At 37.0% G+C, this 16330-nt stretch overlaps 1 protein-coding gene across 6 annotated transcripts in view; it reads right to left on the bottom strand.

The window, feature by feature from the left end:
- Nucleotides 1-353: 353 nt before the first annotated feature.
- Nucleotides 354-16330, bottom strand: part of LOC138736961 (bcl-2-associated transcription factor 1-like) — a 57174-nt gene continuing 41197 nt past the window's right edge. For 5 of the 6 annotated variants that reach the window (XM_069887230.1, XM_069887235.1, XM_069887231.1 and 2 more), the window contains 3 exons: nucleotides 6352-6507; nucleotides 5344-5556; nucleotides 354-739 (listed from right to left, as the gene is read on the bottom strand). In XM_069887230.1, coding sequence (XP_069743331.1) covers nucleotides 728-739; nucleotides 5344-5556; nucleotides 6352-6507 — 381 coding nt within the window. In that variant the 3' untranslated portion in view covers nucleotides 354-727. The remainder of the gene's footprint in view (nucleotides 740-5343; nucleotides 5557-6351; nucleotides 6508-16330) is intronic. The other variant, XM_069887234.1, reaches the window with a different exon arrangement.

The raw sequence follows: 16330 nt of genomic DNA, 5'->3' as shown, positions 1-16330 counted from the left end.
CACTGCCCATTCAATTTCCTCAGATTTTTAAATAATTTTTCTCCATCTCCATGAACACCTTATAAAATGTAATATTTTGGACAAATGAAACTTTAGTTTGATGTCTCAAATTACAGATCTGCAATACCAGATAATAATCTATGCTTATTTGTTTAATTGCAGAGTGCCATTTAATGACTCTTGTTTGAGAAGTTATCACCCTAATTATTATGCATACATACAAATGATTGCATCAGTGGTCAGAAAAAACCCATTATCTGCCCATTTTGAACTAGTAACAAGTTATCAAAGAGGTCAAAATGCCGTTGGCAGGACAGAATCTAAGACTGTATACAAGGAAGAGACAAGACACGTTTCATTAAGCAAATATTATTTGAGAAGCAAAGACTAAATACAGCCACACACGATAAAAAAAATCCCCACGTTTTTCTCCAAATACAAGATGTTCATTTACTAAACTGTGCTTTTATGTTATACATCAAATAGCCATGCAGTTATCAATATCTAAAAAATACTGCTGTATACTCAATAATTAATAGTGAACAATTAAGGCAGACATTTCACACATATGTACTCTTCAAAACTAGAAGATTTTGACTCAACTTTAGAATTTAATTAAAGGTTAACATTTGACAATAAATCAAAAGGTGAGTAAAGGACAGTAGATGGAAATTCCATGTAAAATTCAAACGATGGGGCTAATTTCATTCCATGTGGAGAAAAATATTTAAATGTGTTCCTGTAAAACAAAAAGAAAAAATACAAATGTATGCAGAATTGTACTAAAAAAAATAATTTACCAAAATATGACATTTAAGTTTCTGCTGAATTTGAAAGAGGAGTCCATTACAATTTTATAAACTATCTGACACTGACTTCATGGAATAATGTTAACACATTTTTAAATGCTTTCCATTTTAGCTGCAGATGAGTAGAGTGATGTTCACCATGATATTTTCAGACTAGTTTTAAAACATTATAATACAAAGTTGAGCATAATTCTCATTGTTTATGCTAATTTGATGGCTGTGAACCAGAATTATTCAATTAGTCATGCCAATGTCGTGACTGTATATTGTTAGCGAAATTAAATCAGAACAATTTTAAACATTCTGATAAATGATAAATCACTATCTATAGAACAGATTAAAATAATGGCTGTTTAACAGGATTGAAAATAGTCAAGTACAAATTATACCAAATGTGCCAGTCTTATCAATAACACACTAATATAAAAACAAAATTAGTGAAATAAAATTGTATTTCAGGAAGACTACCAATTTTAGGAATATATATTTTAAGCATATCCTTAGTCATTTTACTCCAAAGGAGGAGGTAAATGCTTTTAATAGTTTCTAGAATATGAAACTGTCCTACAGCTATTATTATAATAAAATGATTAGTGTCATGAAAACTCAAAACAATGTAACCATCAAACTATTATTTGAAAGGGTTATTTGTAATTTAAGTGCATGATTTACCATAAATTTTAAAAGTACTACATTTTTAAGATGAAATCATTAGTTTGCTATTTTAAGTCATAAAATTCTCCAAGAAATGCATAATTTATTCTTACAATGAACAAGAAGAATGATATTGCTGTAGTCTTTTGCAAGCAACAATTCTTAAAATACTGTGACTGGTTTTCAAATTTGTTCTGTCAAAATAGGAATAGGGAAATTCCAGGTAAAATTTTATATTTCGACTGAGGTCATTGAGCCAAAGAAGCAATGCCACTGTAACTGGATTTAACAACTGAATTCAAAGCAAATTGTTAGTGTTCCCACTTTCTGTGATCTGGCAAATCATGCAGAAAAACTGCATATTATCAATGATACAGTTAAGAGAGAAATCAGGTGCAAAATGAACTTCCCATTCTAAAAGATCAAATAGCCTACCAATGCCTTGTCTAATCCTAAACACAAATGAAATCTAGGGAAATGTACTGCAGGGGCAACATTCCTTGTAGAACTTATTCTGAAGTCTCAGAAAAGACGCAAAGAAGGAGATAAGAAAAAAAATACACCATAAGCTCTCTCAGCCATTTCCTTCAGCTATTAAACAAAACAGGCATTTATTTAAAATTTTATCTTTACTTCTGTGAGACACTGAAAGAAATATATTTGGGCAAATTTAATTCTTGAAGAGATATTGGATAATTTAGTTAGTGCAAATATGATGAGTGACCAGTATTCAGTTAACATTTCAGCATACTGTTTGTTGTTAACATAGGTGTAACTTTACATCTTTGCAGTTACGAGTGCTTAAAATATATCTGCGCTGATGGTACAGTTTAATTATGCTACCACCACTTATCATTTGGAATGAAAGGAGACATTTCAATCAGCGTACCAGTCCACCTATCCTTGTACATTTCTTCATTACCATTTTACAAATCGAACATTTAAATAAATATATATATATAAAACAGTACAACTCCGATCATCCAAAGCCAGATTCTCCAAAATCCTCATTTATTTGAAAAAAAATTTAAGATAAATAAGAATATCCGAAACAAATCAGAAATCCTCATTCGTCTGAAATTTTTTTCCAGAGCCAAACCGACCCCATAGTTTGAAAAATTCACTCAACCTGAAATTAGAACGATGATTGTCCTCGTTTCAGGTACCTTCCTTCCCTCTCTCATTCCATTTACCTTTCCCTATTAACTTTTCTCTCCAACTCTCCCTCTCAAACTGTGTACCACTGTCTCCCAGCCACAAGCAGTCAGAAGAATCCCTTGTCCAGGTGTCATCAAGGAGGCAGCCTCCCAGGCAGTGCGCGGCTCCCGACACCAACTCCGAACCCTCCCCTCGGACTACTATAGCGCACGCATACTGGACTCCTTGGTGTGCTTGTGTGATAGGCCTAGGGGAGGACTCGGATTCGGGAGCTCCGGTGACTGGGGAGGCAGGAGCCCACTGACTCACCAGTGTTCCACTGGCCTGGGATGCCTCCTCAGAGATCAGCAGCAAGGACGAGTTGGGGTTTGCCATCAACAGATGGGAGATCTCGGTGATCAGTTGCTGCTAGCATTTTTTTGGTGAGCGGGAGGTTTGAGCTAGTGGAGTTATTCTAGTGAACCGGTGCGGACTTGAAAGGCCGACATGGCCTGTTTCCGCTCCGTAAATGGTTATATGGTTAAAACGTAATTTTAATGCTTAAAAATCCTTCCCATGTTGTTTAAAGATTAATACAAGTGATTTGCTCTTGGTACTGGGCTGTTTTTTTTAAAAAATGACTAGTCACCCGAAAAAAGATTGATCTGATAATCGGGGGGGGGGGGGGGAAGAGAAAGAGAGAGAGATAGTACATGTATACACACACACACACACACGTAATGCTGTATGTTTTCTACTAAATGCCCTGAATGTGAGTGCATGGGGAAAAGGCAGGTAGGTGGAGTTAGGTCATAAATTAGATCAGCCATGATCTTATTGAATGGCGGAGCAGGCTCGATGGGCCATTTTTGGCCTACTCCTGTTCCTACTTCCTATGTTCCTATTTCCCAAATGAGTGAAAAAACTACATACCTTTAACACTCTGTGGTACAACAGTAGCTTCCTACCCCTCCCATTGAGGCCATTCAAAAATTGACTGACTGGAAAAGACTAATAGAGATTGAGACTAAAACTGGATTGAGATGGTGTGGCCAAGAACTATCAACATAGTTAAGACGAGGGTAATAATATTTTTAAGAGAGCTGCATTTGAGAACAAGTAATGGTAAACAAGTTAGTAAATTTGGGGGTAAACAAGTTAGTAAATTTGGGGCTACGGGTAAATAATGGATTGTTTTCACCAATGGACAATTGAGAAACAAGAGGATAAAGACAAAGAGGCTTCAAGTTTGAAGCAATACATTGTCTCAATAAATTTAACAACAAAATTCTGAAGGACTTAAGTTGTACTGTGGAGGCATTGAGGAGCTAGCTGCCTTGTAATTCTGCCTCTTATGGACCTGCAAAAAATATTCACATTGCCTCAGATGACTCTTTTAGTGTATTAAGGTTACTTTAGAAATGGAAAAAATACATTGATTTTTGATGCCAAACATGAGTCCACCTGGTTTTTCCAAGATCTACAAATAGGTTGTTCCTTCTTTGTATATTCCATTACTATGTAAGGGAGCAATTCAACAAATCTATAAGATTTGGGTTCAATATGACACTGGAATACCATAAGCAAAATTTGTATTGCATGACCTCATTTTATTTGATTGCCCATTGCCAATTATTTACCACTGCGTTCAAATAAATATTGCGAGTTTTGATCCATGTAATTTGGCAGGATTTTGTATTGGGAGCTCTATGTAATTATATGTTTGACACCTCTAACCTGGTTAATATCAAAAATAAACTCAAATAACAGAAACATGCCTGATACAAATGATCCCTACCATACTAACTTCATTCCCTGTATGATTAACTACTGCAGATAGGTCAAGTACAGCTTAATTCCCACATTTAGGGTTCCCATTTGATTGTTCAGTCACCTACATGATTTCCTTGAAAAATAATAATTTTCAAGGTTTGCTCATTTTGTTGCTTCACACTGTAAGAGCTGGTATCTGGTTAGGGAAAATTACATGTCCTAAAAGTTATTTAGAATCAGCTGTGAACTGCACAGTAGGACGATCAGATCATTGCGATACGCTGCACAAACTCAAACCAACCTTAAAGGAACATAGGGTGTTTTTGAAACAATGCAAGCATGGAATATTTTAAATTGAGCCAAATGTCAAGAATTTTTGAAACAATAAAATTGATCCTTACGAAATGATCTTTTGACATTGTGCTTTTTTTTAAAGATACATATTGTTACCAAATTTTCAGAGTTTGAATAAACTTCATGCAAACATTTGCCCAAAAGGTTGCGAATACAATCATGTTTCTGCTGACAAGGCATGAACGGATCGTTGTGTTACTCAGTCTTAAAATTACTGCCCACACAGATTCATAACTGAATACGGGTATCTAACTGCTGAATGACACTGGTATACATTATGAAAGTGGACCAAAAAAAGTTCATTTATCTTAAAATACAATTTTAAAGAAAACAGCTGGTCATCACTCAAATCTACTTATCACAGTGAAATATTCAAACCTTGACCTAGATACCAGTATAAGGAAACATTCTGCTCTCCTATCACATTGATAAACCTCTGGTACTACTGATGATAAACAGCTACATAGTTACTACCTGGATGGGCTAGTGGGTTGAAATGACTTTCCTCCCAACTTTTGGAGAAGATGCAAAGGGGAACTTTGAAATAAGTTTGTCTAAAAATACACAAATCTTAGAAAATCCAAGTATTAATTCCAGCTCTCATCAAAAGATATACCTTTTCCTTTTTGTGTCTGTCCTTTCTCTCCTCTTCATCTTCTATTCCTCCATTTTCTTCTTCTTTTTCATCGTTTCCCTGATATTTGTCATGTGTCCACTTTGGACTGCTGCTCGATTTTTTGAAAATAAATCGCCCACGTCCTCTTGGAAAAGTACCTCGCCCCCTTCCCCTTTTGGCCCAGTAATCCACCCCATCATCTCTGTCATCATGCTACCATGAAGAGAGAAAAGAACAGGAAATACTTCACCATTTTATCAGATTATGTCTTCTGGAATTCCCCATAATTATAATTCACTCATATAGATAAGAACAGACACATGCAAGCTACCATGAAAAAGTGTATCAAATACTGTAACAATCTATATCACCTCTTAACATATGCACATCTGATTAGCCACATGGAGATGCAGCAGAATGTGGCAGATAAGCAAACTTGGGTGACAGGATAATTCAGGATCAAATCCAGCATCACCGTTAACTTGGAACATGTATGATTGAAGAATTCAACATTCAGAAACCAACAGCAAATTCAAGTATTGGAAAGGAAGCCATTTCTAGTTTACATGATTAGAATATTTCAGAACTGCTTAGCTAAAAATAGGGTCTCATTGGAAAGATTTGAAGGATTTCAACCATCCTGGAACCATGCCTAATTTGATGATTCATGGATTACAGCAGCAACATTAATGCTGGTAAATAGTATTCTTAAAATGTTTGCATTACCTATTTTAGAACTTGTGCAGATTTTTCAAATTCTGCTTCAATTGACAATTCTGACCTGGCATTTCAAATCTTTTTTGATCAAAGTAATGTGCAGTGTCTCTCAATGACTGGAGGGGAACTAAAAACAGACTTGTAATAAAGATGAATGCTAACAAAATGCCAACTCTCCCATCAACCATTTTGTACTAAATATGAGTGTGTACTTGTATGTATGTGGTGGGGCAGTTGGAAGTCGAGAGAAACCTCAGCAAATTCTGAGGAGCAGGCAATCCCAATACCTACCAAGAAGTATTTCTTGCTCTTTGGAGTATATTCAGGATCCCATTCCTCTTCCTTGGATCGCTTTTGAAAATGTGGATTTGCAGTATTAGCAGAAACAGTATTCGAACCAGAGAAAGCTCCTCTGGCTCTCCCTCTGCCACCTTTTATTCGAAACTGCTAAATGTTCAAAGCACAGAAGATGTTAGATATTTCTGAAAACAGTATCTAGAAATATTTCAGAAAGTGGGAAATTAAGTGGGGTGGATGCAAAGATAAAGGGTAGTATGAGAAAATATGAACCATCCTGATTAGCTACCTATTCTTAGTTAATTGAAACAAGGCAATTTACATTGATCTACTTGATGTTCTCATCTTTTCTTTTATGTCCTTCATTTTATTTAATCAGTACATAATTTCAATGCCAGACTTAGAAGATAGTTTGCAAATTAAAGCTGCTGACTTACATATAAATATTTTGTTTCAAGTTAGAAAAGTGTAATTTTCCACTATGTGTATATATATATATATTTAGATATTTAAAGGCAAGAATATAAGACATCAATTTTAGAATTCTGGCTATAATCATAAATCTCCAAACAGAATAACAGATTTACAATCACTTAAAAGGAGACATCATTGTAGATAATGCTCATATATTTACTAACAACCAGAATATCCTTTTTAATGTTCAGGATCCCTGCCTCTGAAAGACTAAAGGTCATAGAAATGCACAGAAACAAGCCATTCCGATCACCATGTCTGTGCAGACTATATGCTAATCAAAACTAATCCTATCAGTTGTCCCTTTATTCCCTTCCCAATTATGTCTGTCCAATTGCCTCTTACACATTATATCTGCTTCCAAGCATCTACAACTCTGTATATAAAATAACCTTTCTACCTTCACAAACCTATGCCCTTTAATATTTGATATTTCCATCCCATGAAATCTATCCTATTTATGCCTCTCATAATTGTACATATAACTTTAATTATCCAAAATTCAGAATATCCGAAATCCTTGGTTATCTAATTTTTTTTTTGATCCAGAAGTGACGTCTGTTCGGCGCCAAAATTTTTTTTCGGATCTCCTCATTTATCCAAAAAAATTTGAAGCCGAAATTATGTCATTTTGCCTCCAAAACATTTTGGATAAATAAGGATATCTGAAACAATCAGAAATCCTCAGGTATCTGTAATTTTTTTTTCAGAACCTCTGAGTAAAATTTCAAGTTTTTAAACATTGGACTTATCTTATTTTGTTCAGGTTGCTTTTGGAGAGAATTAAACATTATTTCATGCTTAAAAAGCCTTCCCTTGTTGTTTGTTGTGTAAACACTGTTATAAGTGATTTGGTGCTGTTGCTGGGCTGTTTTTTAAAAAATGACCAGTTGTCCAAAAGTATCATTTATCCGAAATAGGCCCAGTCCCGACCATTTTGGATAATCGGAGTTGTACTGTACTTCTATCAGCTCGCCCCTCTGCCTCCAATGCTCAAGAGATAAGAATCCAAGTTTCTCCAACTGTTCCTTGTAGAGGAAACTCTCCAATCCTTGCAATCCTCTAGAGGCATTGGAATTTGCTGCGTACAATTAAATAAATCTCACAACTGATCCTAATGCATTTTTTTTAAAGTTTTTAAATGCTCCATTATCTTTTCCAAAGTTCAACATTCTTGCATACTTCTTGAATCATTCACTTAGATCTTGGCATTCAAAATGTACAAAATATATTTATATTTTAATACAGTAAACCCGGATATCCAGCACTTATGGGGATTAGTAGATGCCGGATAAGTGAATTTTCCAGTTGCTTGAGATTGTGTGTTGCATGGTTGGTGAACTAGGTGCACTATTTTTAAACTTCCTTCTTTTTTTTAACCCATTTATTTTCCGCAATTTTTTATTTGCTGGTTGCTTGAGGCTGCAGTTAGTTGAATTCTGGATAAACGGATTTTACTGCACAATACATAGTTATTTATATTCTCGTGTCAGTTTAATGGTTTCTTAATCTACATCTGAAATAAAATAAATAATTTCATTTTTTGGGCAGTGCGGTTGGCGTAGCGATTAGGACAACACCTTTACAGCACCAGCGATCAGGACTTGGGTTCGAATCCCAAGCTGTCGACAAGGAGTTTGTACATTCCCCCTGTATCTGCATGGTAATCAGATTCCTCCCACCATTTGAAAAGTACTGGGAGTGTAGGTTAATTGGGTGTAAATTGGGCAGTATGGATTTGTGGGGCAAAAGGCCCATTACCATGCTGTATGTCTAAATTTAATTTTTTTTTTAAAAGTAAATGACTGAGTGCAACATGCCCCAAGTATTAGACAAATACAAGGATACAAAAATTTCTAGCTAATATTTCCTAAATTGTTGCAGTTTTGTTTGTGAAAAGATCTGAATTTATTTATACATACACCAATAACTTACATGATGCTATTTCACCAAAACAAGGTACATAGATATTATGGTAACAAGCACAAGAGAAAAGTGAAATTTATAAATTCTCTTACTTTAATTTTTGTTAGTTCATAAGAGAATGCAGGACAAAAAACTGCTGGAGAATCTCAAAAGGCCACACAGCATCTAAGGGAAGGGTAACTAATGCTTTGGGCCGGACCCTTTGTTAAGGTATGAACAAAAAGCAAGTAGGCTCCTGAATAAAAAGATGGGGAGAGGTGTACCAGAAGGGGAGGAGAGGAGAGGAGAAGGCTGGGAGAAGAGCAGAGGCTAACAGGTAAGAGGTGGATACAAGTGGGAGGGTAGAAGAGAAAAAAAAAGCTGAGGTGAAAAGGGAGGGAGAAGCTCTGAATGTTGGGGGAAAAAGTTGGGAATTTGGAGGAAAGTAGATCAACGTCAATGCTGGTTGGTTGGAAAGAGCCCAGACAGATTATCAGACATTGTTCCTCCAATTTGTAGGTAGCCTCAGTTTGACAATGCACGTGGTCATGGATAGACATCAATGTCCAGTGATCATAATGCCATTAGTTTCAAGTTAATTATGGTGAAGGATAGGTCTAGGCCTCGGGTTGAGATTCTAAATTGGGGAAAGGCTAATTTTAAGGAAATGAGAAAGGATCTAGAACACATGGACTGGGATAAGTTGTTTTTGGGCAAGGTAAGTGGAACACCTTCAAAAGTCAAATTTTGAGAGTACAGTTTGTGTGTTCCTGTCAGAATTAAAGGGAAGTTAGCAGGCATAGGGAAGTTTATTTTTTTGAGGGAATATTGGGGATCTGGTTCAGAAGAGAGAGGTCTATAGCAGGTACAGGCAACACTGTGCAAATGAAATACAGGTACATGATCCTTTATCTGGACATCTAAAATCCGGAAAGCTCCAAAATCTGGCAAGTGGGGACCAGCGGTTGGGGGAGGCGGCGAGGTAGGTGGCCGGAAGGGGGTGGGGGTGGATATGGCAGCACAATTCGGGTGGGCTTTCAGAAATCCGGAAAAATATGAAATTCGGAACACACTGTCCCTCAAGGGTTACAGATAAAGGATCATGTACCTGTATTTGAGTTTTTAAAAATGCAAGAAATACATCAAGAAAGAAATCAGAAACGCTAATGGACACAAGGTTGCTTTGGCAGACAATGTGAAGAAAAATCCTAAGGGTTTCTACAGGCATAATTAAGAGCAAAAGGATAAAGGTACAATATTGGTCCGCTTGATCAGAGTGGGGTTGGCTTTGTATGGAGCCAAAAGAGATGGGGAGATCTTAATTATTTTTTCCCTCATCAGTATTCACTCAGGAAATGGGCAGAGTTGTGGGAAGTAAGGAAAATAAGGATTGTGGAGGAGGTGGGTGACCCTGGCCATGCATCCCGAGGCGGGGGTGGAGGATCAGGCGGTTCAAGGAAAACAGCCGTACCTGCATCCCAGAGGCAGCAGAGGCTACGAGGTGGCATCAGAGCATCCGGAGCAATACAGAGGAAGAGGGGGAGAGTGTTTGACTGGGAGGCCCGTCGTCACTGGCAGGAGAGAGAAAGAGAACGCGGAGGAGAGAAGGAGGGGGCTCGGAGCCCTTCATGGAAAACATCATGAAGACAATGGAGGTTGTGGTTGAGGCCTCCGAAAAAAGACTAAGAAATGTTTTAAAATACAACACCAGAAATAGGGGAATTCAGGAGAGCCAAGGGGGAGGTATCTGGAAGGCTGAATATGGTGGAAGAGTGGGCCAATAGCATGGAGGACAGTGTAGAAAGGTTAGAGAATGATAAAAGACATGGGGGTAAAGTACAAGCAAAAGATTTGGGATAAACTAGATATGCTAGAAATCCTTAACAGGAAAAATAATATAAAAATTGTAGGTCTTAAAGAGGGGAAGGAGAGGAAAAGCTCCATTGCAATTGAGATATTGGGAATAGAAAGGGGAGGAGAGGAACTTCAGGTGGAAGAGGTCTATTGGTCCCCCTTCCCCAAACCAGGATATTCATAGATCAAAGTATTGATTATTAGATTTGGGATGTTGTGGTAAAGTTGTATAAAACATTGGTGAGGCCAAATTTGGAGTATTGTGTGCTGTTTTGGTCATCTAAATACTAGAAATATATCAATAAGATAGAAGATTTACTTGGATGTTGCCCAAACTTCTGGAACTGAGTTATAGAGAAAGGTTAGAACTTTATTCCCTGGAGTGTAGAAGAATGAGGGGATATTTGATAAAAGGTATTTAAAAATTATGAGGAGGATAGACAGAGTAATGTAGGTAGGCATTTTTCCACTGTGGATAGGTAAGATACAAACCAGAGGATGTAGATTAAGAGTGAAAGGGGAAAAGTTTAGGAAATTTCTTCACATAGAGATTGGTAGGAGTATGGAACGTGCTGCCAGCTGAGGTGGTGAATGCAGACTCATTTTAATATTTAAGAAAAGTTTATTCAAGTACATGGATGGCTATGAACTGGGTGCAGGTCAGTTGGACTAGGCAAAAAATAAGGTTCAGCACAGACAAGAAGGGCTGAAGGGGGCCTGTTTCTGTGCCATAGTGTTGTACGGTTCTGTGGGAACGGTGTGTGGAATTAAAATCATTCGTCATTCAGTGGATATTGCAGCAGACTGAGCGAAGGGATTCAATGAAACGATCTCCCAGCATGCATCCAGTCTTCAATGTAGAGGGACACAATGGGAACACCGGATGCAGTAGATGACCCCTGCATATTCACAAAGGACTATTTGGGGCCTTGAATGGTGCTGAGGGAAGAGTAGTACAGGTGTTGCATTTCTTGAGTTCACAGGGGTAGCTAACTGTTGTAATTTTTATTTTCCTCTCATTTTAATTTTCTTCTGTATCAGACTATGAGGATTATGCTGAATTACTTTTTAAGAATTTGCATAATATTTTAATGTTCAATTTTATAATTGAAATTGCCAGGTACATTTTGAAAACGAGAATAATACTGACATTAGATGTTAACAGAATCTAGAATTCATCCTTCTGTTGTTTGTCTTGTATAAGGATAATGGTGATTAGTGGAAAGGGATGAGTGGACGAGGGAATCCTAGAGGAAGTGATCTCTAAGGAAAGCGGTCATGGGAGAGGAAGGCAAGTCTGGTGGTGTGATCAAGTTATAAGTGGTGTATTGGTTGTGAAGGCTGGTGGGGTGGTAGATGAGGACAGTCTGTCTACTGTCCTTGTAGTATCTCCGTGCAGAGGGGGCCAGGGCAGATGTGAGGGAAATAGAGAAAATGCAGGTAATGGCTGAGTTGATGGCTGTAGGGGGCAGTCACATTTTTTTGAAGATATCTAGGATGTTTTCTGCTATCCACCCATGACTTCTTACCGGTTAGCCTATGTTCCTCCACTGCCCCTTCCTCCCTTTTGTCTCTCCCTCTTCCCTCCACCTTCTAATTTAGGCACCTGCCTGCTTTTTGCTCATACCTTGACGAAGGGCTCAAGCCTGAAACATTGATTAACCTTTCCTTCCTAAAGATGCAGTGTGTCCTGTTTTTTTTCTCCACCATTTTTGTATATTGCACTACAATCCTGCCACCTGCAATCTTTCCTGTTTAACTTCATATGAGTGACAATGCTTTTTGAGGAAATAAGTCATTTGTAAAAACAAATGGGATTGTCTGAAGTCCTCTCCTAATTCAGAGTGATAAATTGTCCATAGCAAGTAAATCTTGACGGATCCCTGGCAGTTGTCACAAGCAGATTTAAAGTTTAAATGTCATTGCACTAATAAGCAATTTTAGATCCAAATAACAATCTTAATTGTCTTGCACATTTTTTAGATTTTAATATACCAATAGTCTCCAGAAACTCAAAACAGCAAGATGACAAATATCTCCACAGCCTTTGTCTGCCTCAAACAATGATTCAATAAATTTCTGTTTTTATCCAAGCCCTGAACTTGGCATCTCGAACTGTCATTTCTTATAGCAAGTGAGTTTTACAGAATCAGTCCTTCTACCCAACTTGTCCATGACGACCAAGTTGTCTACAAAGGTAGTCCCATTTATGAGCATTCAGCCCACATGCTTCTAAAACTTTCCTATCCTTGTACCAATTGTTATGAGCCCAGAGGACTCCAAAACCCAGCAGCAATAGAAATTCACCAAGGCAAATAGTTACTTAAACAAAAGTTACTTTTAATTTTCTTTAAACATAAAAACAGGATCAAACTTTAACTTATTACTATTAACTTAACCCCCTTCTAATTCTAAGGCGCAAGTGTATGTACTGTGTATATGTTCAGGAAAGTTCTTTGATTCACAGTCCAATCATTCACCTCACTTCTCCAAGTTCACCGGTATCAGGCAATTCTTATACTGTGTGCAGAATTTAACATTTTATGAATTTTCACCAGGCTCTGGTGCTTAAAGGTAAATGGTTACCACTCAGGAAGGTTCTTGTTGGTTTCAGAGAGATACTTGTTGTGTTGGACACACACAAACTGATTTCCTCCAATCAGTCACTAGTGTCTTGCCAAAGAAACTTGTCCAATTATGGGTTTTCCAAATGATAACCTCTTCTTCCAGATCACCACCTAGTTCCTCTTGTTTCCCTTATTTCAGGAGAAACATTCTAGCCAGCCATTTTCTCTTGTAAGAACTACAAGGGTTTTGGACAGGCTGAACTCAGAACTCACAACCAGTCTTCAAATGGAGTTTTCAATAAGTGTGCCAGCTTGCCATGTTGCAGCCTCAAAAGTTACTACAGAACTAACTTCTCTCTCTCTCCCTCTATAAGAGAAATTCTGTTTGTTCTTTCATCTCTCTCTGCTTGTAAAAACCAAATGACTTCTCCAGACTCCAAGCCCAAACTTTAAAAGATCTTTATCAGCATTTGAGCCCGGACTTTTCCATTGGCACTTGCTTTTGAAATTCTTTCCAAAGCACTTCCATTGTCTGCAAAATCATGGGGCCTGAATGTCTGGCTTCAGCAAAGCTCTTGCATTTTAATTGAAATGTGGTGTAAGTATGTTTGTGAAGTGACCTACACTAAACCCCCACAATCTATCTCTTTTAATAACATATTTATATAATATATAACCCATAATACTCTCCCCCTACAAAGGAATTTTAATTCAAATTAAAATTGTTTCTAAAATTGCTGAGTTAGACAGGCACACAGGAACCATGGTTTCTTTAAGATTACCCACACAAGATTCTGTTTCAATAATCTTTGATCCATAACTTCCTCAACCCTGTTAACAACTAACACCTCTGATACAGATTATTATTTTTCCTCATAAGATTTCAACGTATTTTTATGTCAAACCTGAGTTTTAATCCTACAATTTGGAGTGTTTTAAATTCTTTTGAGCCAAAGTCCACACTTTTTGTAACTAATCTTTAAATTTAAAAACATTATACAAGTCCAATTGTACATCCTCATTAAACCACTGTTCATTTAACAACATTAAAGGTTCTCTAACCTGATGTCCAAACACAATATCAAAAGGGCTGAAACCTAATGAATACTGCACAGACTCTCTTGCTGCAAATAACAGTAAATGAGTATCTTCGACCCAATCTTTCCTATTTTCCAGACAATAAATACTCATCATATTTTTAAAGAGTAGAATGAAATATTTATCTGTTTAATTTCCAACTCATAAATCAACTGCTGAAATAACCCAGACAGTTAATTCTTTGAACACTACAGTTTAGGTAACATAAAAACTGAAAAAAAATTCTAAAGCCTTTACCACTGTTTTTGCTTTAATATTCCTCAATGGCTAGCTTCTGTAAATCTGGACGCTGTACACAAAATGTTAACAAGTACTGATTCCCAGCTTTTGTTTTAGGCAGGGGACATGTCTGACACCAATTCACAACATCCTTCCTCAAACCAGGCCAGAAAAATTGTTTCAAAATTTTATTCATTATTTTCTTTACACCAAGATGACCACTCAAAAGTGTACTATGGTCCAAATTTAAAATTACATTCCAGTAAATTCTAGGAATGACCACCTGCTGAATCACTGCCCACACTTTATTTGCAGGAACATCAAGAGGTCTCCATTTCCTCATTAACAATTCACCCTTCAAGTGATATCCACAGGACATTTCCTTAATCTCCTCCTTATTCATAGCTTTCTCCCTTAAATCAACAAGTTCAGAATCTGTCTTTTGCAGATCAATTAACTCTTCCCTTGACAAAGACAAATCCAGACTCTCACATTTAACCTCCTCCCTCTGGACTATTTCAGAAGTACTTGATCTTCCTCAGCTCTCATCATTTTCTTAGACAAAGATCTTGTTACACCATAACCATATAACCATTTACGGAGCGGAAACAGGCCATGTTGGCCTTTCGAGTCCACACCGGTTCACTGATTTTGTGCACCCTCTTCAGGCACTGGTCCCGGTAGATCTTAATTCAATAACGATGGGCAAATTCAATGCAGGTGGAATCAGACTTAGAAATGTTTGTAAAACGTGCAGTTCAATACTTCTGGGCACATTCAATACAGGGTCAACTAGTCCGAGAAATGTTTGTGAAACGCATCTTGATTGATTTTATCTATCACCACGTGCAGAATATATCTCACAATCTTCTTCAACTTCATCCTTACTAGGCTTATTTGTTAATCTCTAAACTGACCCAAATTTATCCTCTGCCAAATCATTCCCTAATAAAATTGAGACTCCTTGCATGGGTAACTTTGAAATAACTCCTACTACAACAGGTCCTTTAACTTATTCTGAATTCAACACTATTTTGTGAAGATATATTGACTCCACATCTCCACCAACACCTCTAATCGAAGTCATCTCTCCTATATCCGTCTTTTGATCAAGAGTTCAAACATTCTCCGACAACAGTGACTGGGCAGCTCCAGTATCTCTAAGAACTTTAACTGGAACCTGGGAATTTCCATCCTTTACTTGAAACCAAACCCTCTGACACAAAAGGTTTGAATACATCCATAACATCCTTACCAGGTATGGAATATCTGTTCTCATTAAATACATGCTCCTGGTAATATCTCCTTTTCTCGTCTCTTTTTTAACACTAAACAATTTGCAAGAACATGACCAGGTTTCTTACAACAATGACATACAAATCCAGAAGTTCTGTCCTTTCCCACCTTACCTTCATTTTTTTTTTCTTAATGTTCTCTCCAGACTCAATTTCAGGCTTACTAATCTGCTCCACATTAACCATCTGAAAAAGCTTACTGTACTGAAGTTTGTTGCTTTTTTTAAATTAGGGCATATTCATCTGCTAACCTAGCCATATGTTGCCACAACCCCACATCTTTCTAATCCAGATATAATTTGATCACACTGGGAGCACACCTTTTAATTTCCTCAATTAATATCAATTCTCTTAATCTGTCAAAATCATTATTTATTCCTTTTAAGGTGCACAATGGTCAAAACATACAGATTACTTCAGAGCAAAATCCATACAAGATTGGTTCCATGTTTTCACCAAACTCCTAAATGTTTGCCTATATACTTCTGGAACCAACTCATAAGCTTTCAATACTGCTTGTTTAACAGTATCAAAATTTGCCACTTGCTCTGTAATCAAACT

The sequence above is a fragment of the Narcine bancroftii genome, chromosome 6 (assembly GCF_036971445.1).
Source record: "Narcine bancroftii isolate sNarBan1 chromosome 6, sNarBan1.hap1, whole genome shotgun sequence".
Lineage (NCBI taxonomy): Eukaryota > Metazoa > Chordata > Chondrichthyes > Torpediniformes > Narcinidae > Narcine > Narcine bancroftii.
The sequence above is the reverse complement of the archived record's forward strand: the minus strand, read 5'-3'. Positions and strand labels throughout refer to the sequence as shown.